Raw genomic sequence first — 22,674 nt, 5'->3', positions numbered from 1 at the left:
TCTGCTTCTGTGCCACGACACCTCCAGCAAACACTGCAGCTTAGAGACATTCATTCGGTCATTTCAGTCAGTCTCAGTTCGAGAATACTTCAAAGGTAGTAATAAATAATGTGATGAGGTGAATTCCCCCTGTGGTCGAGTCTTTCCTCTTTCTGATCTGAAACTTACATCAGCAACAATACACAACATTGGATTAATCATAGCTGAAACATAAAGAGGTCATTTTTACACGTTTTACTCCATGATATTTATCAGTCAGCTTTGGTTGCAAGTTATAAATAAAGATTTTTCATACACAACATATGAAGAGTTTATAAAATATATTACAGTACAGCTGAAGCAATTTAGCTTGCCAGTTAATTAGATTGTGGCATTTTTTTTAATATAAAGTTTTTATAAAATATAAATATATCTTGTTTTTTTCTTCTTGTGAAAACTTTATTCTTCATTTTTTTATTATTATTATTAGTTATTTTGTATTTTGTATGGTGCACAGGAGAGAGAAAAATCCGGAGTCAAATTCCTTGTGTGGTCACACGTACTTGGCAAATAAAACTGATTCTGATTCTGATTCTGATAATTTATTGTTCATGCAAAAGCATTTCAGACTCCTGGTTTCACAATGTGATAAAACATTTGCCATTTACATAATCTTAATTATACTTTGATTTACCATAGTAGAGTATTTTCACAGTGTGGTATTTGTACTTTTCAGTAAGGTATCTGAATGCTTCCTCGCACCGCTGGATTCAGTCATGTCGACTGACACGAATCTCCTGACCTCCTTTGCGGACTCTGATCGTGTGAAGGTCACGGTGTGATCCACACATGTGCCACCAGGTGGCGCTGTCGTGTCGTGATTAAATTGGTAAGTAAGTCCACTGCACATTAATTTTACATTTACTCCCGTTTGTCCTTAATTCGTGCCGCTTTGGGAGCCCAGCTGTGTGCGAACTGATGGGAAACTAACTTCACAATCTGACTGATGATTGAGGGGAATAACATTCACTGGATGCAACCAGGAATAAGGACAAAATGGAGTTTTTAACGTTTTAAGAACCTTGAGGTCTTTAACATTAACTCATGTATGTCATGAAACTGAGGTAAATCACGTGAGATTAGTCAGGAGGACATGAAAACAAGGAGGACAAAGTCGAACAATGATGCGTTAACATTAACATTTAACTATCTTTAGGTTGTTAATATAACAAAATATAAATCAACTAATAAATTATGATATATTATTATTAATTAGGATACCCAGTGGTAATGTAGTTAAAATTAGTCCCATCTTCACCAGCTGCGACAATAAATTGATGAACACATTAATGCATCACTTTAATCCAGTGATATTCTGAAATTACGTGTATTTTTTGGTACTTTAGGTGTATTATGATGCTAACCGTTTCGTGCTTTTACTTAAATGGGATTCTGGGTACAGGACTTGTATCCGCACAGAGTATTTATACACGGTATTGCTGCTTTTACTTAAATAAAATACCTGAATCCTTCCTCCATCACAGAAAGCAACAACATACAAAGTCTTTATGCAGGTCAACCGTTTGGGTAAATAGAAAAAACAAAGTAAGAAAAATAAAAAAATAAGTATATAAAAGATTTTATTTGAACGGTGTGTCAGGTTGAGGAGTTGGTGGCAGCCTTGGACAAGGATCAACTCAAAGGTGAGATGAAACAACATTTCCCATGGTCCTTTGTTCCGCTCCGCAGTGATGTGGGGTGTGGTGGTTGAATGACTGTGTGTGTGTGTGTGTGTGTGTGTGTGTGTGCGCTCTGTCTGTCCGCACACACCGACAGCTGAAAATCCACCACGGGAGCATCACAGAGCGGAGGACAGGAAGATGCGCACGGCGGTCTGTAGCGGATCTCCCGGGCGTGTAAAACCAGGACGACATGAGTGTGGTGTCTGAACGTTTTTGTTGTCGGCGTTGTTGGATCCTGTTCTTGCCCCCCCTCACCGAGTGAATCTGGACGCGTAGCGGTGCTGCAATGGAGCGTCGATCCAACGAGTGAGAACCGCTGACCGTCTGTCTGTTTGTGAGCTGATATTACAGACAATAAGATAAGGAAATTAGCCATTAGACTTAGTGGCATTACATCATTTGTGTGGGTCATCATAGGAGTCTGTGATATTAGCTGTTTTCCTTTTTGATATGATCAAGAAGCCATACTGAATTTGTTATTAATGGTAAAAAACAATTAATGGTTACGCAAAGCACAGGCAGACAGGAGGCTGATTAAAGGAACCATAAAGGCTTCCAGCCTGTTTTTGGTTTAGATCATAGAACTTGTCCTTTGGTCTTTCTATTGAGGGATACAGAAGCCAGTCATGTCAAAAAATAAGAGCAGCGAGTCAGTGAAGGTGGTAGTTAGATGCCGCCCGTTGCACCAGAAAGAGGTGTCCAATGGGCCTGCAGGGGGCATCGTGCAGATGGACCTGTGGCTCGGACAGGTGATCCTCAGGAACCCTCGTGCACCAGCCAGCGAGCCCCAGAAAACATTCACGTTTGATGCGGTTTACGACGCAAGCTCCAAACAGCGGGACCTGTATGACGAGAGTGTGCGACCACTCATAGATTCGGTGCTCGCGGGGTTCAATGGCACCATATTTGCCTACGGGCAGACCGGAACTGGGAAGACGTACACCATGCAGGGGGCGTGGATGGACCCAGAGAAACGAGGTGTGATCCCCAACGCTTTCGACCACATCTTCACACACATCTCGCGCTCGCAGTCTGATAAGCAGTACCTGGTGCGGGCGTCCTACCTCGAGATCTATCTGGAGGAGATTCGGGATCTCCTCGATCCCAAACACGGCAACACAAGGTCCCTGGAGCTCCGGGAGAGTCCAGAGTCCGGCGTGTACGTGCGTGACCTCACATCCTGTGTCTGCAAGAGCATCAAGGAGATCGAGGAGGTGATGAACATGGGAAACCAGGCGAGGGCGGTTGGAGCGACCGACATGAATGAACACTCGTCTCGGTCCCACGCCCTGTTCTTGATCACAGTGGAGTGCAGCCAGCCTGGACCGGATGGGAGGAAACATATCCGGGTCGGCCGCCTCAACCTGGTGGATCTGGCTGGCAGTGAGCGCCAAGCTAAGACAGGTGTCCAGGGAGAGCGCCTGAAAGAGGCCGCCAAAATCAACCTTTCCTTGTCGGCGCTGGGGAACGTGATCTCAGCCCTGGCTGATGGGCGCAGCAGCCATGTGCCGTACCGGGACTCCAAGCTGACCCGGCTGTTGCAGGACTCTTTGGGTGGGAATGCAAAGACTGTCATGGTCGCCACCTTAGGCCCCTCCCCCCAGCACTATGACGAGACCCTCACCACCCTCCGTTACGCCAACCGGGCCAAGAACATCCAGAACCAGCCCAGAGTCAATGAAGATCCCAAAGATGCTCTGCTGCGCGAGTTCCAGAGGGAGATCGCTCGCCTCAGGGCACAGCTCAACCACAGGAAGTGGAGGAGCAAACAGAAGAAGGAGCAGGTGGACGGCGAGGGCTGGGAGAAAGACGGGGACGAAGAGACAGAGGGCGAGGAGGAGGTAGTGGAGAAGGAGGCGGCGGACTATGTGAAGCTGGAGGAGCAGCGGTTGGAGATGGAGAAGGAGGCCATCAGAGGAGATCAATTCATGTTGGCTGAGGAGAAGCAGAGGCTCCTGGGAGAGAAGGAGAGGATGATGGGAGATCTGAGGAAGGAGCAGGAGGCTACCGAACAACTGACCGCCAAGTATAAGGTAAGAGCTCAAACCCACGAGTCCAGTCAGCAGCTTCATTCATTCATTCATTCATTCACACACACAGTCAAAGCAATCCAGGAAGTCAGATTAGGTACATGTGATCTGTGGGATTATAATGTGTGATAATCTGATGAGCTGTCATTAAGGGACATTATGGGCAGTAACATGGAGAGCTTCCTGTCCTGTTACATCTCAGTGTGTGTGAGTGTGTGTCATACAGGTCATACATGCAGTATTTCAGAGCTTACACAGACTACACTGCACACACACTGTGCACTGCGAGTGACACCGATATCAGCAGCTGAGCCAAGTGCGAAGTGAAGCTGGGAGACTTGTGAGAACTGGATTAAGAAGCAATGGCCAAAATCAATGCAGCCTCTGCCTGAGATATCCTGGCTTTTAGTCGTTAATATGGGTGCCCAACTTGATCAAAAAGCCTGATGCTACAGCCAATGGTGTCTCTTCCTTAGACCCCACGCCCTGCCTTGTAAACATCCATTTTTAGACTCCGTACTTTCCTTGCCTCCAGCCAAGATAAACCTGATGACGTTACACAAATGTAAGTTCCCCTCAAGTAAAATCATCATAATGCATAAAGTCGGTTTAATGTCCCTTTAAGTCTTTATTTTACACTAGTAACATCGTGAAGTCGAGGATTATGTCGCCCCATCTCTTCATCATTCATCACTAAAGTTGCGTTTAAAGTCCAAACTGATGATTTAATAAATTTGGTTTCGCCATTAAAAAAAAACAATAAATGTCTTATCTCTTTGAGATTTGAATTGTTTAAATTGGTTCAATCAAAAGCAACCACCAAGCATAAATTACAAAGTATATGTTAAACCTGATGACGAATGCTTTCTAAATCTTTTTAAAGGTATTTCTTTGTCTCATTTATACAGTATAGGTTAAGAAATAGGCGTTTCACAGTCAGCTTTATTAATACAGATTAGAATGAGTGGAAAATATTTGACAATGCTGACCTAGCAGATGTTATTTGGCCACTAAATAAAACATTTTGCTGTTTCATTGTATGTTGCGTCAGTTTTGTGGAATCTGATTTAAGCTCCTCCCAGTTTACATTCTAATTAAACAGCATTTTATCAGCGTGTCAGGGCAGATGTCTCAGCCATATTCCACATAATCTCTTCTACCCTTCAGGTCATGCATTAGCAAGCCAGGAAGCTAATTATTTTTATTCAGTTACATCAGTTAGCCATAGCACCTGGCGTCGCCGTTCCTACGGGATCCCGACATGGACAAATGTAGAGCAGTAGATCTGTACAGAGGCTAGCAGAGTCGTCATGCTGTTCCAGGCTTTCAGCATAAACAGAGTTTCTAACAAACAGCATTAATGACGTGGCGATTATAGCCGCATTAAGTTTAATTACCAAAGAGATCTCTGACAGTGTTTATGTTTTTGTGCTCTTATTCCATCACCGCAGGTCAGAACAACATGAGGCGACTTTGTGATGATAACTGGAAATAAAAACCAAACACACCGTTGTCTTTTATTAGAAAAATAATCCACACACGACAGGAATTAATTACTTTTCCTCTCAGTCGTCTCCTCTTCTAAAAACATTACTGTTATCATTTTGTACGCGCCATCACATGTTCACCACAGTTTCACCACACTCACTTATAGACTTAAACGTATTTCACCTGGTTAATAATGGCATGTTATAACTGGGTTAAGTCTGGGTTTACAAACAGCTGGGGACACCGACTCCAGTACCAGCACCTGTGGGTCCAGCAACTGGTCCTTCGTGTGCTTTTGTGCCTGCTGACTTTCCCCCACAGTTTGGTCTGGTGGCTCGTATGTCCAGACAGGAACTGGTGACTACTGTAGCTTAAAATGTCAGTCCTCTCTCTGCCCTGTTCACACACATCAACACACACACACACAAGCTGCAATCAAAGACTGAGTCACAGCTGAATTAATTACTTGCTTTGACTCATGGGCATATCCAGTCAATAAGTCAGCCACGCAGAATGACTGAGTTGACTGTAGCCTGTAATTCTGTAGCTGCAGCCCGGACCGTCAAACGTGAGACGCTGCTGGATCAGCTTACTGAGCCGCAGGCCCCAATGTGAGGAAAAAAGACATTTTCAGTGTCATGTGTTCGGGAACAATAAAAGGGCAAGTTTAGGTTGTACTTAAAAGAAAACTACTAGTATCCTCTTTTTATCCTCTTTTTCTGTAATGTCTTGCGATGTTCTCTGTATTTTTCCTTTAAACAAGCACCTTAAACTACCCTCAGAGCAGAGGTGTGATCTCCATTCACACTCACGTCATTCGAGTGTAGGTTTTTCCTTTTGGAAAAGGTTACAGCTATCTATGTGTAGGCTGTTTATGACAGAATTAAAGTACACAAAGACAAAATAATAATAACAATAATAATCATTGATGTCCAGGATTTTTATATTTTCAAGAACTTACTTTCAGCAGTGCTAAAAGGTTTTGGTTGGAGTTAATTTGGAGTTAATTTATGAGAAGAATTCGTTTGATTTGGAGTGAATGACGGGACAAGCCAAAATGCCTGCCCACAGTTTAACCTGTTTGTTCAAACTACAGTAAACTTATATTTGAGAGCAGTGCAAAGCGCTCTCTGCCTTTTTTTTTTTCCTCATCTTTAGGACGTGGCCCTTTTTCTGTCTGAGTGAAGGTCTGAGGTTTGGGAAAGTCCCATGAGACAGAGCTGATGTATATCCTGCTTTCATGGTTGTTTCTGTGTGAAGCATCTCGTATTTCTTCCCCTCACTTTGTCCTCCAAAGGACCGTAGGACAAACTCCGTTTAGTGCTAAAGCGTATGAATGTATGAATGAATGTGTGTGTGTGTGTGTGTGTGTGTGTGTGTGTGTGTCAGATGCTGCTGACTGGATGGCTTCTGAGTGATGTCAGCAGCTAAAGTCCGTCTCTCCTCTCCGCCTCGAGGAAGAGGATGATTAAGGACGAGAAGAATTTCCTGCCTTTGATGCATCACACTGGTGCTGTTGGTGCAAAAGCTCAAAACAGTTTTTGTCATGCAAGATAAAACTTAATTTGGTGCAAACATTTTAAATCTGGTGATGTTTTGTATGTTGCTTATTGACAGGAATACCAGTTCTGTCTGTGTAGCCAAAGTTTGATATATGTCAGTGAGAAGACATGTTTCTGTATTGTGATGAACGTGGTCGCTGTAGTTCATGGCCACATATGAGCACCAAATGTGTATAAATCCGCTGCTGAAAATAGTCCTCAGCAGACTGACAGATGAATCCAGTCAGAGGTATTGTTTGCCAACAGGGCCCAGCTGTCTCACCTTAAAGCTCTACACCTTAAATGCTCCAAATGCTTCAAAGATGATTTTTCTTGTAAAGGCTAAAAACAACAAACTCAAAAAATCTCATTCTCTTTGGTCTTGGAGGAATTCTTGGTGGTTATTTTTATTTTTATTTCTATGGATAACTGGCCAAGTGTTGAGACATTGCAATTTGCCAAGATATTTCCAAGGCAGGTACAGCAGAGCGGAATAAAAAAGAACCACAGAAAAACATTCCTGGAAATTTAGGAAAGTAGATGAAGAGATCTGATCTGAGGACTCAATAACAGCATAATCTGTGCTGACACCTGATCAGGGAAAGAGGATTCAATGGAGGATTTTCAAAACAGCTCTTTTGATTTTATATTAATTATAAATCAATTTATGATGATCAGAAACATCATTGGTCATTTTTTGTTCCTGCTGTGACCGCGTAGCCAGTCTTATCAATCGGCCAGCTCAGATGCTGGGCCCTGCTTTACTCTGGTTGGCTGAGACCGATATTAGTCCACCAATCACAGAATGTGGCCTACAGGTTCCATTTTTCTCTCTGCTCTGATAACCAATGAGAGAGAGGTTGCTAGGCAGACAGACAGACAGACAGACAGACAGTAAGAACCTGGAAACATGGTGGAAACGAGCATCAGATTGAAAGGCAGTTGAATCCATTCTCTCTTTTCCCTTCTTTCTCTCTTTTCCCTTCGCTCTCTCTTTTCCTCCCTCTCACCCACAGATACATCCACACAGACACACACAGCTAACCTAAGTAGGTCAGGGACCAGCCTTGTGAAAGTATGCTGGGTCAGCTGGTGTTTCTGCAGGGTGCTGTTGGCTAACTGGCCTCCAAGGTGCAGCGCTCCATCTGTGGATTGTGTTGCCATGTCAGTGCATCTGTTTGTTAGCTGTTGTCTGCTCTGCTGGAAGGGCCACCGGCATTGATTTACGTGGGCAAAGCATGTCACCGTGCGGGGGAGGCATTCAGAGCCTTCACTTCACAAACCATGAAGAGACTGCGAGCAATCGCACAAGCACTGCTGACGCGCCCGAGCCTGCGGAGGTGATAGGCTTTACCAGCTGATCTACTGGATGCACGGGCGAACTCGTACGTTTACAGGTGTCCCAATGACTGCAGTTGTACTTGCACGTCGACAGCCATGTTCCCACTTCTGCAGCATCACAATGCGCTTACTGAGTCAGATGTTTTATCAGCCCGTCCACAGCACAGTGCTGTTATGAAACAGTCAGGTCTCAGCACAGTCAGGGCGGGCAGCCTGATGCTGAGCGGCAGGTCCTCCTCAGGAGGCTGCTGGGTCTGACCCTCCAGTGGACTATTCTTAGAGCCACTTTTCTGGGTCACATGTGTAACATCTCCCTTCTCCGTCTCCTTCTTACTGCCTCAGTCTCTACTCCACATCACATATGTCCCCTTTTCTGCCTCTTTTTTAAAGGTTGTTTAAGGAGACTTCATCTTGGTTAAATTAATTTCTCGTGTGTGTCATCAGTCTGAGGTTTTCTCTGTCAACTGAAGGAAGTTTTACTTCACATTTTTCCCAAGATCCCACTTTCCCTGAACCTGCCTCGTCCTCTGCTTTGTTTAGTTCGTTTTCGCACTTTCTGCGTGCCTTTTAGCAGCTTCCCAGATCAGCAGCACAGTAATTAGGTCAGTCTCATGCGTCTTCAAATTGAAAGCCTGAAGTTACTGCTCAAAAAATATCACCACAAATACCTGCAAATTAAAACTGTAGAACTGTAAGTCTAATTTATGGTAACAGGAAAATTATATCAGCACAAACAGCTCTCAAGAGTGTGAATCTAATAAACTGAGACTGAAAATAGAAACGTCCTCCATGGCAAGCTGCCCAGATAAAGTGTGTGTGTGTGTGTGTGTGTGTGTGTGTGTGTGCGTGTGTGTGTGTGTGTGGGAAACACAGAGCTATTTTTCTCTCATTCTTTCCATCTTTTGATTTCTTTTGTAAGAAGTCCAACATAGATGTTGCATCGTGAGGTTTTAGGACAAACAGAGGAGGGTAACTTGGCCTGAAGCAGGATGATAACTGAAGAACAGTCTGTTTGTTACTGTGAATGCTTCTCCCAGTCTTTGCTGTCTTTTGTTAAAGGAGGAAGTAGACATTGACTGTGCATTAAGGTTTTTCCTACATCCTGCCAGCTGAAGTTCAGCCAATCAGAACACGCGATCAACAACAATGCCCGACGGCTCATGGGAAATATTGTCAGCGTAGCACAAAAACTCGCATACAGACACATACTGTAGACACACTGCACTAACATATCAGCTTATCAGCCACAATATACTGCACACAATGTATTTTACATGTACACACACACACACACACACACACACACACACACAGCAGTATGGATAGAATGACAGTTTCCTGTTTATATAGCTGCCTTCCTGTCTAATTAGAGGAGGAAGAAGTCAGAAGAGTGTGTGTGTGTGTGTGTGTGTGTGTGTGTGTGTGTGTGTAGGCTAATGAACAGAAAGCTCATCGCTGCTCTCCTTCTTTCAGCATGGAAGGCTGCATCACTGAAATATTGATGAATCAACTCTGTGTGCATCCATGTGTGTTTTTCCGCGTGTATGTGTGTGTGTGTGTGTGTGTGCGTGTTCATGAACTGAGCATCCAATCATGGGATCAGTGGAGAAAGCGGAGCCATTTCTCTAACAGTACACACTCCTCCTTCTGCTGTACAAGCAGACAAACAAACACACACAGACGTGTCTGCATGTAAATAAAATATTAAGCAGGCTGCTCTTCTAAGGCACACAAAGTGAAAGTTGTAGTTTTGGATGGATGAAAGATGTGAAATGTTGCTAATGTAACCACGTCGGCCTCATAAAATATACAAAACAATTATGAAAGCATGTGAGTAATTAATTAATTCCATTTTTTACAAGCTGTGTGAAATCAGTAAAAAAACAACAAAAACAAAACTGTTGGATTTGGTTAAAATAAGTTCCTCATTAAAATTAGGGGACCTTTGTCAACATCGTTATAACAATAGCTACTTGGTTTTGATTAGCTAACGATGGTGATCGTGATGAACCCGAACGCCGCTGGCTGTTTGAAAGGAAGCAGAATCTGAACAGATGTGACTCGTTCTTTATCTTCGTCTGTGGACTCTGCAGCTCTTTCACACTGCTTCACACACTCTTTCCTCCTTTTCTCTTGACGGGACAAAAGCTTTTGTCACTTCAATGGAAGCATTTGTTGTTTTGGGGAATGTGCTGGAATGACTGAGGCCGAATGCAAACGTGACCTTTTGATCAAATGCGTCCATCAGAAGATAAAATCACCTCTTGAAACTGACTTGAGAATGAAAGGAGAATGTGTGCTTTGATTTTATCCTTTGAGAAAAATAGTACTGCAACGGGCATGTTGTTATGGCGTGTTAATTAAGACAAAGCAATAAAAGCACTCTTGCATTTGTGTCCTGAATCGGTTTCATTCTGGCGGGATGAAGGGATGTTCTTGAGGTTTCTCTGGATCTTCTGCTCTGACGTTGAGATCTGCTGATTGCATGTCATTAGCTGGATCTCCCTTGTGTGTTTGGCAGAGGCAGGAGATGACTGGCAGCGAGTGGCTGCTAACAAGATTTTAGGCTTTAAGTTGTGGCCCCTTAAGTGTTTTTTTTTCATCGGCTGACGTTAAACAGATTGTCAGAGATGATCTGGCCTTTGCTCTCTCGTTTTTTCTCTGCCTGTGTCTTTCATGCTCAGCGTCTCTTGTGCTTTCACTGTCCCCTCTCTTCTTCTTCTTCTTCTTCTTCTTCTGTCTTTTCCCAGCAAGATTTCTGTCTCTCCGCTGCTCATGCGAGAGCCGTTGTCGTCACGTTGTATTTATAACCCGGTAGCTCCCAGCAGGCCTCGGCCTCGCTGCGATTGGCTGGCTGGCTGGTTGATGTGGACGAGCCAGCTCGATATGCAGCACTTCATATTCTCTTCGCCCTCCCATCGGGAAATCAGATCGGTCGCAGCCAAAGGAATGTGAACGCACGCTCATAGGCAGATTATACATTCGCACACAAATATGCAGGCTGGCACGCGCATGCTCTCACAAGCTCCAGGAAAAGTGCGATGATTTCACATGTGTTTTCTTTTGCTCTTTTTAGCCGTCGTCCTGCTGTATAACTACAAAATATGTATGTGTAAATGTAATGTCCAGGTGTTATTGTGTAAAAATGTAAGATTCAGCCATTGTTAAGCAAAACCTCCGAGGTTGTTCAGGCAGTCGACTCAGAGACAGACAGCTCCAGAACATTGCAGACCATCCACAGAAAAGGTTTATTTCTTTATTGATCGAGCGAAGAGAAAGACAGCCGGCAAAACACTCGAGCCTGAGATGTGGATACAGGAAGGTTTATAATGACACGAAGAACAAACTGGAGGTCGACTGTGACCTTTAGAGAAGATCAGACATCCTGGCTGCATCTGTGTGTGTGTGTGTGTGTGTGTGTGTGTGAGAGAGAGAGAGAGAGAGAGAGAGTGAGAGAGAGAGATAGACTGAAATCTCATTCTGTAGGGATATCTGGAAACAAAATGAGTCAAAGGACCAGCGAGAGACGACTCTCATGTGATCGAAGGTTATCTGAGTCATCACTCCTCCTCCTCCTCCTCCTCCTCCTCCTTTCATGTCTTCCTTTCATCTTCATCTTCATGTTTAGATGTGATAGAACAGTCCGGCCTGAACTCATGATGGAAATCTGCCACGGGAACCTGTGACACCATGACTGCGTCAAATTTCAGGATAAGTTAATTTCCTCGAGCCTGGAAAGCAGCACCTCACCATGTGGCACATGTGGTTGCTGTTCTGTAGCAGGAGTTCGCTCCTTCGTTATGGAAATATTAATGTCATAGTTTCCATTTTTCAGCAGTTACAGAACTTCTCTGTGTTGGAATAATACAGTATTATTCTCACCACAAGGCTCGTGTTCCACATTTTTAACTGTATAACATGAGAAATGCGCGCAGACCTGTTTTACGATTATTGACTTCTCGCACATATCTTGAGCTTATCGCCCGATTGATCTGAGGACATGACCCAACAAAAGGTGGCAAGAACAAGCACAAATGATTGGTTTGTGGAAATGCGGCGTCATCCTCCTGCAGCTACGAGAACCACATGATTCCAATGAGGGTTGATAGCTAACAGTGACTGCAAAGGAAAAGGACTGACAAAACCTCCAACATGAAGCCTTTGACAAACCACGGTGCTAAGCTTGTTTTAGAAGGAATAAATCATTGCAGAGGGAAGAAGAAGAAGAAGAAGAAGAAGAAGTGCACTTCTTTCCTCTGATGAACTCAATGCTGGCGAGCTGTTTTTTGGATATCAGGGGAGATGTACAGTGAAACAAAGCATTCAGTTTTAATTGGGTGTTGCTGCAATTGTGAATTGCTGTAATTGGGGTTTTGACACAGTTTCATAAACCCGGTGAGACTCCCAGTGCATCATGTTATGTTCTACTGAAAATAAAATATGAATTTGCATTTTCTTCACAGGGTAATAACATGATGTACGTAGCAAGTGCCAGCCCAGCAGAGGAAAACTGAAGTTAAATGTAAAATGTCAAGTTGGCAATTTAAGTCTATTCATAGCCTGTGTTATAAAAGCCTGAATGTAAAGCATTTGTATCTAACCAGCCTATCAGGAGGAGGAGGAGACATGAGAAAGAAAAATCCCTGACATGAATCAGCCCTTTAATGAAGCTGAAAGAATATGACAAAACACAAAGAGCAGCAAACCGGGCAGTCACACACACACACACACACACACACACACACACACACACACACACACGGAGAACACAAAGACGGCTCGAAACAAAGAGGCTTTCTGTAAAGACCTGCTGCAGACGCGTCCTCTCTGAAGGACTCCACTGTACTCCCTGCATGAGTTTGAGTGTGTGTGTGTTTCTGGGTGGATAATAAAGAATGTATAGGCTGTACACATTTGACACACACACACACACACACACACTGTTTTATGTACAAAGTCCCGAGACTGGAATGTGGCCAATGCAAAATTGCCATGGCCCCTGCTTGCCCTTCTTGGGCCCCCTTTTTTCCTCTCTTTTCCCCTCTTCCCTTTTGCATTTTCTTCTTCTCCTTTTCTCTCCCTATCCTGTTTCTTGTCTCTCAGTCTTCCTGCTTCGGTCTGTTCATTGTAGACTTCTGCCCTCAGGACAGAGAACATGTTGGTGAGATTCCCCTTCGACACAGATTGCATCACTGTGGCCCCTGGGGGTCTTTAATCTCCACTGTAACCGGAGGCATCAAATGATTCCTCATCAGCATTAACACACATTTTATTTAAAAATTTTTTTTAAATTATGTGGCTTAGAATTTCCTTTTAAACGGAATAATAACTAGAAAGCACTCAGAGACAGGCTAAACAGTAATTCATACTTTTTAATCACATGAAATTATTAGATATTATAATATATGTACTTTGGCACAGCTCCGAGGTAAACCCTAACCTCAGTATGCTTACAAAGACAGATGTAACGTTTACCATGTTTAACAAGTTAACATGCTAACGGTTGCTAATTAGAAAGTACAGCTGAGGCTGATGGGAATGTCATTAGTGCTGAAACTCTGATCTGATAATGAAGTCAAAAGTATTCATCCTGATGTTGGTTGATGGTTGTCAGCACACAGTTTCATGACAGTCTGTCAGTTGTAGATATTTCATCCAAAGTGTTTATCAGAGTTCGGTCAGTGGGAGGGTTGGTACCGTATTTTACCTAATAGAAGCACACTGTCATTTTGTGTTGGTCTGCTTTTGAATGTGACTGTGGCTGAAGCCTGAGGCGCGGCGACGTTTTAGCCGAGCTCAGCTTGTTGTGGCGCGGGTGTCATCATGGGGACGTTAAGCTGCCACTTCCAGCTCCATCTGCCTCATCAGCACAATGTCTGCACAGACTTTAACCGTTCAGTGTCCGCATGAACTCAGCCCGACCTCAACAAGCTCAACGCGTGTCCTTAAGGCAAACGTCTGGCCGCGTTTTCTCAGTGAATAATCCCAGCTGCCATCTAGATCTTGAAATCATTTCAAATGAATAATAAGCCTGTGGTTAATTGTGTTTCCCTCTTGGTTTTAAGATGACACCTTGGTAATGTTACCAGGTAATTTCGTACAGACACTGTAGGTGACATGACGCAGGTTCTTCACCATGAAACATCAATCCAAATATTCTTTTGTTTTCCTCAGGCGATGGAGAGTAAGCTGCTGGTTGGTGGAAAGAACATCATAGATCACACCAATGAGCAGCAGAAGATGCTGGAGATGAAGGGGCAGGAGATTGCTGAACAGGTAAACCTGTGTGTTACACTGTGTGTGTTTTCAATGCTCAATTCTTTGTTTTTGCTGATTTTGTTTAGTGTTTTATTTTTCTCCTGCTCTAAAGCACCTATTGTGCCTGACATTGAGATTGATATTAATAACATCTGTCAATACCACATGGTGTTTACCTTTATATTTATGTATATACTATAGGAGTGTTTGCATGGACCTTCTGCAGCAGTTCGACAGCTGCTCTTCAAGTGAAATACTGAAAATAGTCCCGGTGCAGGTTTCGACCAGCAACAGAACTTTAGAGTTAATTGTAACCTGCAGAAGAAGAAAAAAAAGCCAAATGGCTGTGAGTGACACAGTGAGCGAGATGCTGTTTGATTATTGCTTTCAGACGCGTAGAGAGCGGGAGATTCAGCAGCAGATGTTGGTCCAGGATGAAGAGACTCTGGAGCTGAGAGAGACTTTCACTTCTCTGCAACAGGAGGTGGAGGCCAAGACCAAGAAACTCAAGAAGGTAAAAGGTGCACTGATTCCACATGTGCGTGCAAAAATCAAAAAATAAACCATGTGGACACAAATGGACATAAAGTCGGCCTCATCTACACACGCAGCAAGTGCACGCACTTATATAAACGGATGAATGAGAAACAGACAGACAGATTTTTACATGCACACACACACCTTCCTTCTTGTTCCTAATGTCGGTATATCCCTCTTTGCCCCTTTGACCTCTGACCTGGATCCTAATGACTCCCTGCCTCGGACAAATGCTCCGTAAAACTCAGTGTCTCAAGGTTTGTCCTGCCGTCCCCTCCTCTCTCCTGGACCTTTCCCTCCCTCTGTCATGCTCTATCCCTCTCTGTCTTGGGCCTCGTCACGCTTCCCACGCTAACCTTCTCAGTCTGTTTTCCCCTCATTGTCAAATCGCTCAGAATCTCCCACTAACTCACCTCTAAATCCCTCAGTGCTTAAACGCTAAAACAACACTCCAATCCTTGCAAACCCCGCCCTGCTCTTCTCGCTTCCCGGCCCTTTGCACAGCCAGCAGGACTAACCCCAAACAACCCACTGTGTGAGTGTGGATGACTATGTGATTAATGATCCCGTGTTGCTCCGTGCTCCTCCGATGGACTAACGCGGCACCATGTGTGCCATCTACCCCGGTCTCACTGCATGGCGCCGAAGGAGAATAAAGATTAGAGGTTTTGTGAGAGTTTCTACAGAACGTTTTGCAATTGGAACAGAGTGGTTGATAATACCCAGGGAAGTTTCACTTCCTCAAAAATGAAAATGAAGATGTCTCAAAACTGCAGAGATACCGTGAACTGTGGCTGGGCAGCTGCTCTCCAGCACAGTGAATTAAAGAACATAAAAACAGGAAAATGCACAGAAATTGTCCCCTCTTCAGTCATTAAAATCAAGGCTGACTTTCCCATGAGTGCTCTGGTTTTCAAAGCGAATGAATATAATAATGAATATGATTAAAATCACAATACAGCCCGATCATTTCTGATGTAAGACTACTACAAATTCCACTAAACTTTTATCCACTACATGAATCACGGGCAGTGCTTGCAGGACATTTGCACCCATGTGTCAGCATGTTTAGCATCAAGCCCCTTTTTGCCACATTTGCATATTATTTCTAAATGCTCTCTAAAGCATACGCGAGTCTCCCTTTAACAAATCTTTAACAAATCCAATTTTCAGCATTTTTTTTTTGTATGCCAGAAAATAAGCTTCCACCTCACAGAGTTTGTGAGCTGCAGTGTCATCTCTCAGGCTAACTGCACCGAGGCTAAAGTCAGGATTAGCCTACTTGTTTAAACTCCATGCAGTCAAAGAATAAAACCGTGCGAAAGCAGGAGAAAAGAGGACAAATGATCTGGAGAGAGGGAGGGCTGCGATGTTGCCATGCTCCCATTCGCTGCCCATTTCTCCAGACACCAGTGCCTCCAGTGCTGTTGCTACGGGCAACCAAGCTGCAGCAACTCAGACGCCGGTTTGTCAGCGACTGCGCTGGGCGACATCTCTCCCTCTCACCCTCTCTGTTTGTCTCTCCCCCTCTCTCCCCGTAGCTTTATGCCAAACTCCAGTGCATCAAAATGGAGATCGACGACGTGAACGACGAGCACGTGAGGAGCCGACAGGAACTGGAGCAAACTCAGAACGAGCTCACCAGAGAGCTCAAGTTCAAGTGAGTCCAACAAACACCCAGAAGAGTCAGCACAATCAGCAAGCATGTGTGGACGGTTCAGCAAACACACAAACGCACCCACACCACATGTGTACATGCTTCACAGGGCTTTCATAATACCATACACACATACACACAGAGGGAGATGCTGAGAGGTCAGAGAGGTTAAGATAAGGGACGGGAGCTTGGCTGTCACATAGAAAAGCAGTATGAAGTCTTGCAGCATTTGATTTAATCAGAATTTACAACAAACCCTTGTGATAAACATGATAAAAGGTAACATTAACAATAGCTACCGTTCAGCGATTATTGAGATGTAATGCAGCAGCTAATCTCATTGGTTAAACCTGACAAGTCAAAATGTCCGCCGTCAAACACACCCACTTCACAAATATCCTCAAAGTAGAACTAGGATAGGATCTTGAGATGCAGGGATTAAAAAAATGTGAAGACTAAAACAACAAAGCTCGCAGGTCAGAATGTTTGTTGTTCCTCATCCCAACCTCAAACTGAACCTTTGCATCGCTGTGTGTTGTGCACCCGCAGGTATCTGATCATAGAGAACTTCATACCTCCAGAGGAGAAGAATAAGATCATGAACAGGCTGACCTTTGACCCCGAGGAGGATCAGTGGAGGTTTCAGCCTCTTGTTCCTGCTGAGAGGTCAGTGTGGGCTTTGGATTGTCAGGTTAGCATCAGGTTGAAATGATGAACTCAAAACGTGTTTAGTTTGAGGTAGGGTTCACGACTCCTCCACCCTCCCGCTCTCACGGCGGGAGAGAAAACCCTCGAACTTGTCTTGGCTGGAACTTCGTGAGGACGCATTCCAGCGTTTTTAACATTGATTCATAATTGATTTTTTTGTTCTCCATTGATCCTCCTCTCTACTTCTATTCAGCAAATCCTTGCAGATGAAGAAACGACCGACATCTGCAGTCGGATACAAACGACCAATCAGCCAGTACGCCAGGGTTGCCATAGCGATGGGAGCTCACTCCAGATACAGGGTAAGAGTGTGTGTGTGTGTGTGTGTGTGTGTGTGTGTGTGTGTATTACAGGAGGAAATCTATTGAATGGGAAGTTGAGCAGTAGCCACTTTAACGGCTGAGCATCACAGTTTATTTAAAAGAATCTTCTTCAAAAAATTGCTTTTTCCGAGTGTCAAATAATCGCCCCTGCAGTTCTGAAGGACTGCAAACTTATTTTTCTGACCACATGGGAGCAAGACAACAATCTACATGTGAAACACTGACATAATTTAGTCTATAACTGTTGTTAATCTGATGTTCAGTGCTGGGCTACTAGCATACGGTGGGTTTTTCAGAACTTTGAGAGTGGTGAACATGAATCAGAACAGTAATGTGCAAATTCATGTGCGTGCAGGCTGAGAACATCATGTTTCTGGAGCTCGACATGACTCCTCCAAACGTCGTCTCGCTGGACCGCTCAGCGGGGGCGGAGCCTAACCAAAGTCACTCTCTGGACAACTCTCCCACCAAGGACTCAGGAGTCCGCAAGTCTCGATCCTGGTGAGCCTGAAAGCCCACAAACTGCTGACGTTATGCTCTAGCATTGTCTTATCACACACACATACACACACACACACACACACACACACAGTCAAGCTGCATATGCGAACAGATCTGCAAATAGAAATTGTAGCACATAAATGCATCATACAGGATACTTTTTGGGATCCTTATTTTTCTTAACATAAAAACTGTTTTTTGTACGTCTTTCAGAGATACTCACCGAAAAGTGTTTTTGTGAGACATAGTAGGCCTGACATACGGGCCCATATTAGCTAAATTATTATTTTTCAGTTGTGATATGTGCTGCTCAGTACACATCTAGATGATTTAAGAAACCAATCTAAGGAATTAAGAATGTTTGTTTATGTCATGTATGTTTAAAAAATCCAGCATCGCTCAGCCCATATAATCTGATTTTATTTTATTTTTTTACTGTATATGCTACTTTATATGTTTTATATTGTTTATTGTTGTCAGTGTACATTTTTAGTGTGGATCAACAAATAAATGGCTCAGAGTCAATACGTCTCTAAATGGGATTATTCCGGATTAGCCACACCCTCTCTGGGCGGTTCTAATCTGATGCTTTATCTCTCATTTGCTCAGCAGCCTGTAATCTCCGTGTTGTTGCATAATCTTATTAACCTGTGGATATGTTGTATGTAAAGGCAGAGAATTTTTGCCATACATATTTTAATTTCTGCTATTCTTCTTCCTTTTTTCGAACAGGTGTCAGCCCCCGAAATCCATCACTTCCTCTTCTTCTAATGTTTCCTTGGCGGCGTGTCACACTGTCACACCCATGGCAGCACAGTAAAGCTTTAGTGAGGAGGGTTTTTTTTTTTTGTTTTAATTTGTTATTTAATTTATACCTCCGCCTCCTCTTCTTCTCTTCCTCTTCTTTTTTTGGGGGGCCAGTGATTCTCTAAAAGACTTGAAGCTGGGACACAAACACTCACCACCACCTATGCCGAATCCCGAGAGGTGATAAGACCGTTCATTGAAGAATAGTTAATCTTCTGAGTCTATCTTCTGACAGGAAACTAAATGACCCGATGAACCTCGGAAACACCTCTCATCCTGTTCTACGGTTGTAAAGACCCAGCAGAACCCATTTTTCCTTGCATGTATGAGATGATTAGCCTGGGATCTTCCTCTTTAAACAACTGGCAGCAGTGCTGTACTGCCCAGACTCTGTGTGTGTGTGTGTGTGTGTGTGTTATCTGTATATACAGGGCTGTATGAACTGTGTTTCTAAGTATGACCAACACAGATCTGAAACCTCACACAGACTGCGTGAAACACGTGTAAAATATCAGTGTATATATTTCATGTATTAGGGTTTTTTTGGGGGGGGGGCAATTGGCCAAGGAGTTCATAGAAATAAGAGTTTATATCCATGTTGGCTGTTAAGTTGAGTACAGTAGAAAGTAATGCTGTAACATACTGTATGTTGTGGGTCAGATGAGGTGCTCTGAAACCTGAATGATGACCGTTATCGTACCTTTTGTCTCGTATTATTCCTCCACGGTGTCTGATCTCAAAGCAATGCCTTAAAATAATCTCATTAAAATAAAAAGTAGTGAGGCATGTCACACTTCCAGGATAAACTTACTGGGATTTTCATTCGTACATGAGAGCAATGACAAACGCGTATGGCTGTTAAAATCAGGACCAATCAGTCTGGTCAGCATATTTAACATAATTCTAATGAAGACAAACAGAAAATCTTAAGTCAAAGTTGAGGAGTTGAAGATATTATTAAAAGCTTAATAAAAAAAAGCTAAAAAGTGAACCCTGAGCTGCTGTTACTGACTAATTATTATCCAGCTAACACAATGGTGAAACTAACTCAACCATGACTTCCAGTGAACCAAACAAAACAGGATTAATTATTGGAGCAAGGCCACTTTTTGTCCTTCGCTATGTATGATCACTTTAAAAAAACAATGTCCTCAGTGGAGAAATGACTCAGAACACATTTCGTCATGTGTTTTTACTCTTTATGACTTTAACACCATGAAAACCCTCAAGGACAACCAAACTCTAAACAGCTGTGAAAACAGTCGAGGGGGCTTCATTCCTTCAGACGTTCAGGCAGGGCACGCAGCACAGCAGGTGTTCAGTTTACTGTAGGTCTTTGGACAGTAAAGCAAACCTGCTCAAAGGTGTACCACGCTGGCTTGTCGTTCAGACTGCAGTCAGGTGAGTTACAGTTTAGTGTCACAGGGTTCTTTACTCGCTGGAGGTCAACAGGAGTGGACAGTGAGACTGCCTAATTATCGCTGTATTATTGATGTCAGAGATCCAGTTGCCGCCGAACCCACTGATGAGTGACGGAGAGCACGAAGCCGCCCTTTAGCAAACGGGAACATTTAGCACAAATGCACTGCTGATCTGTTTTTAAAAGTAATTTCAAGGAGCTTTATTGTCATTTCACACATGTAGAAACATGAGGTGGAACGAAATACTAATGTTTTAACTATAAAAACAACACTATATAAATATAAAAACAACCAGAATAAAAAGATATAATCAGTGGACCAGATGGCAGCAATATTTACAGCAGTATTGCAGAATTGTGCAAATGAAGTAATAGTGCAAATGAGACAATGAGACAATCCCCACCCCGTTGTGTACAGAGTGATTCACAACCCAAACTTCACACCATATCAGAGATAAAATCTGATGCTGATGGAAATTTCTCTGTTTCGAAAAGGCCTGGATCACTTTAGGTGCTCCTTCAGTTATCGGTTGTTATTTTTATTTATGGATGAATCTATTAACGTTAATTGTAATTGATCAGTTAATAATTTGCATCTGGAAAAGGTCAAAAACAAAAAGCCCAAAGAGGCATCTTCAAATTTGTTTACTGGAAAACCCCAAAGATTTAAAAATAAATAAATAAATAAAAAATAGAGAAAAGCAGGAAATTTTCATGCTTGTGATACAAATGTGCTACAGTCAATTTTGTATTAACCCACTTCCACCACTGTCTCAACCCTTTATGGATGCACACTGAGGATTGTATGTGTTTAGTCATCAGTGTCTGGGTACATAATTGTTGAAAAAAAATGTGACTTTAATTGCTGTAATGCTTCAAGAAAATGTTCATGAAGTGTGAAGGTGTTGTACATTTATTTGGGAACCTTTTAAAGCGTGAGAGGGTCCATTCAGGGTTCTTTTCATCAGATGAAGATGTTAAACGATTGATATTCCAAATGAGGACAAAAATGGTCTTCTTTATGCTATTTATTCACCCCATGTAAAGCAGCATCAGTCATCTCTGCTGCCTCAGATTATCAATGAATTATGGTCTAAAAACTGGGCAGATGGTGATGCAAGGATGAACGTGATTGGGTTAAATAATATAGGAACAAAAGTATGATGAAAAACAAGCAGCTATCACCAAGCCATGTTGGCTCTCAACATTTCTCATGTGTAAACGTTGTCATGTTATTCGCGTAATTGTGTGTATGTGTGTGTGTCTTGTGCATGTGTGGGTGTGTGAGGGCTGTGGGGGAGGATGGAGGATGCCGATGGAGTGGGGGTGCAGACGGATGGATGCAGGGATCCAAAGACAATCAGGAAGTGAGGAACGACTGTGGAGGAGGTGGATAGTCCTACTGAGCCTGTTTCCATGGTAACCTGCCAGTGAAGGGTGTTGGGATGGGATGGGGAGGGTTTGTGTATCTATATGTATGTATGTATGTATGTAACATGGTAGGCCAGTTGGGCTGTGCTCACGTGTGGCTGATGAAAAAAAAAAAAATCTAATAAAGACATTGTCACAGGAGCCTTCTGGTCGGTCAGCCATGTTTAAATACCTCTAAGCAATAGCTTAGCTCATCAGGTTATTGTGTGTGTGTGTGTGTGTGAGTACATTCAATCTGTGCATGTGTCACATCGCCTTGAAGAGCAATAATATTTTATGTTTTTTAAATGTACTAGGAATCCCATTAGCTTGATTGGAGCAGAAGCAGCTCCTCCTGGGCTGGATAACATATGATAACATGCAACATTTATCATACAGACCAAAATTACATTGTAAACATCTAACAGCCAGTCACAAAATCAGTAAATGCTGCACAAGACCACCCAACCAACTTCCAAACCTGATATCCTGAGTGGGACATTATGGATAATAAATAAAACAATGCTGTAGGCTAATCATAGCTACTTTCTAATCCCAAACAGGGAGAAATTCAAAAGAATTTTCTGTATGTGTACACAAGGTCTATAATAACCACACAAATTGATATATTACAATATGATACATCCAAAGAGAAGAGAACTATGAATCCTGGTAAATACTCTCTCAGAAGATTTTTTTTTAACATTCACAAATATCTCATCCAGCCAGAGCTGCAACTGACAAGTGTTTTTATTATTAATTGATCACGTTTTTACGCACACTAGCAGTACGGCTTCCGAGACGAAGTTCGGTCGGTCGGTCGGTCGTCCAATTTAGTCACTTGAATTGTGCTGATATCCCATTTGTCTCCATCACAAGGTCAACATTTGTATTGACAACTGAATGAACTGCCATGACATTTGGTGCAAACA

The 22,674-nt window shown here is 43.1% G+C and overlaps 1 protein-coding gene across 1 annotated transcript; it reads left to right on the top strand.

Annotated features, from left to right (window-relative positions):
- Positions 1-1,744: 1,744 nt before the first annotated feature.
- LOC124050630 (kinesin-like protein KIF3C) lies at positions 1,745-21,199 on the top strand. The gene is made up of 8 exons (XM_046373362.1): positions 1,745-3,754; positions 14,296-14,397; positions 14,771-14,893; positions 16,458-16,576; positions 17,123-17,239; positions 17,475-17,583; positions 17,960-18,105; positions 18,838-21,199. The coding sequence occupies exons 1-8, from the start codon at positions 2,348-2,350 to the stop codon at positions 18,923-18,925; spliced, it is 2,211 nt and encodes a 736-aa protein (XP_046229318.1). The 5' UTR covers positions 1,745-2,347; the 3' UTR covers positions 18,926-21,199.
- The last annotated feature ends 1,475 nt before the right edge of the window (positions 21,200-22,674 follow it).

Source organism: Scatophagus argus, chromosome 19, assembly GCF_020382885.2.
Source record: "Scatophagus argus isolate fScaArg1 chromosome 19, fScaArg1.pri, whole genome shotgun sequence".
Taxonomy (NCBI): Eukaryota; Metazoa; Chordata; class Actinopteri; family Scatophagidae; genus Scatophagus; species Scatophagus argus.
The sequence above is the reverse complement of the archived record's forward strand: the minus strand, read 5'-3'. Positions and strand labels throughout refer to the sequence as shown.

Bases quoted from the DNA above. Each gene is read 5' to 3' on its own strand.
- LOC124050630 (XM_046373362.1), top strand. From the start codon at position 2,348: ATGTCAAAAAATAAGAGCAGCGAGTCAGTGAAGGTGGTAGTTAGATGC. The intron at 14,398-14,770 runs GTAAACCTGTGT...TATTGCTTTCAG, and splicing joins GGCAGGAGATTGCTGAACAG to ACGCGTAGAGAGCGGGAGAT. The intron at 18,106-18,837 runs GTGAGCCTGAAA...TTTTTCGAACAG, and splicing joins GTCCGCAAGTCTCGATCCTG to GTGTCAGCCCCCGAAATCCA.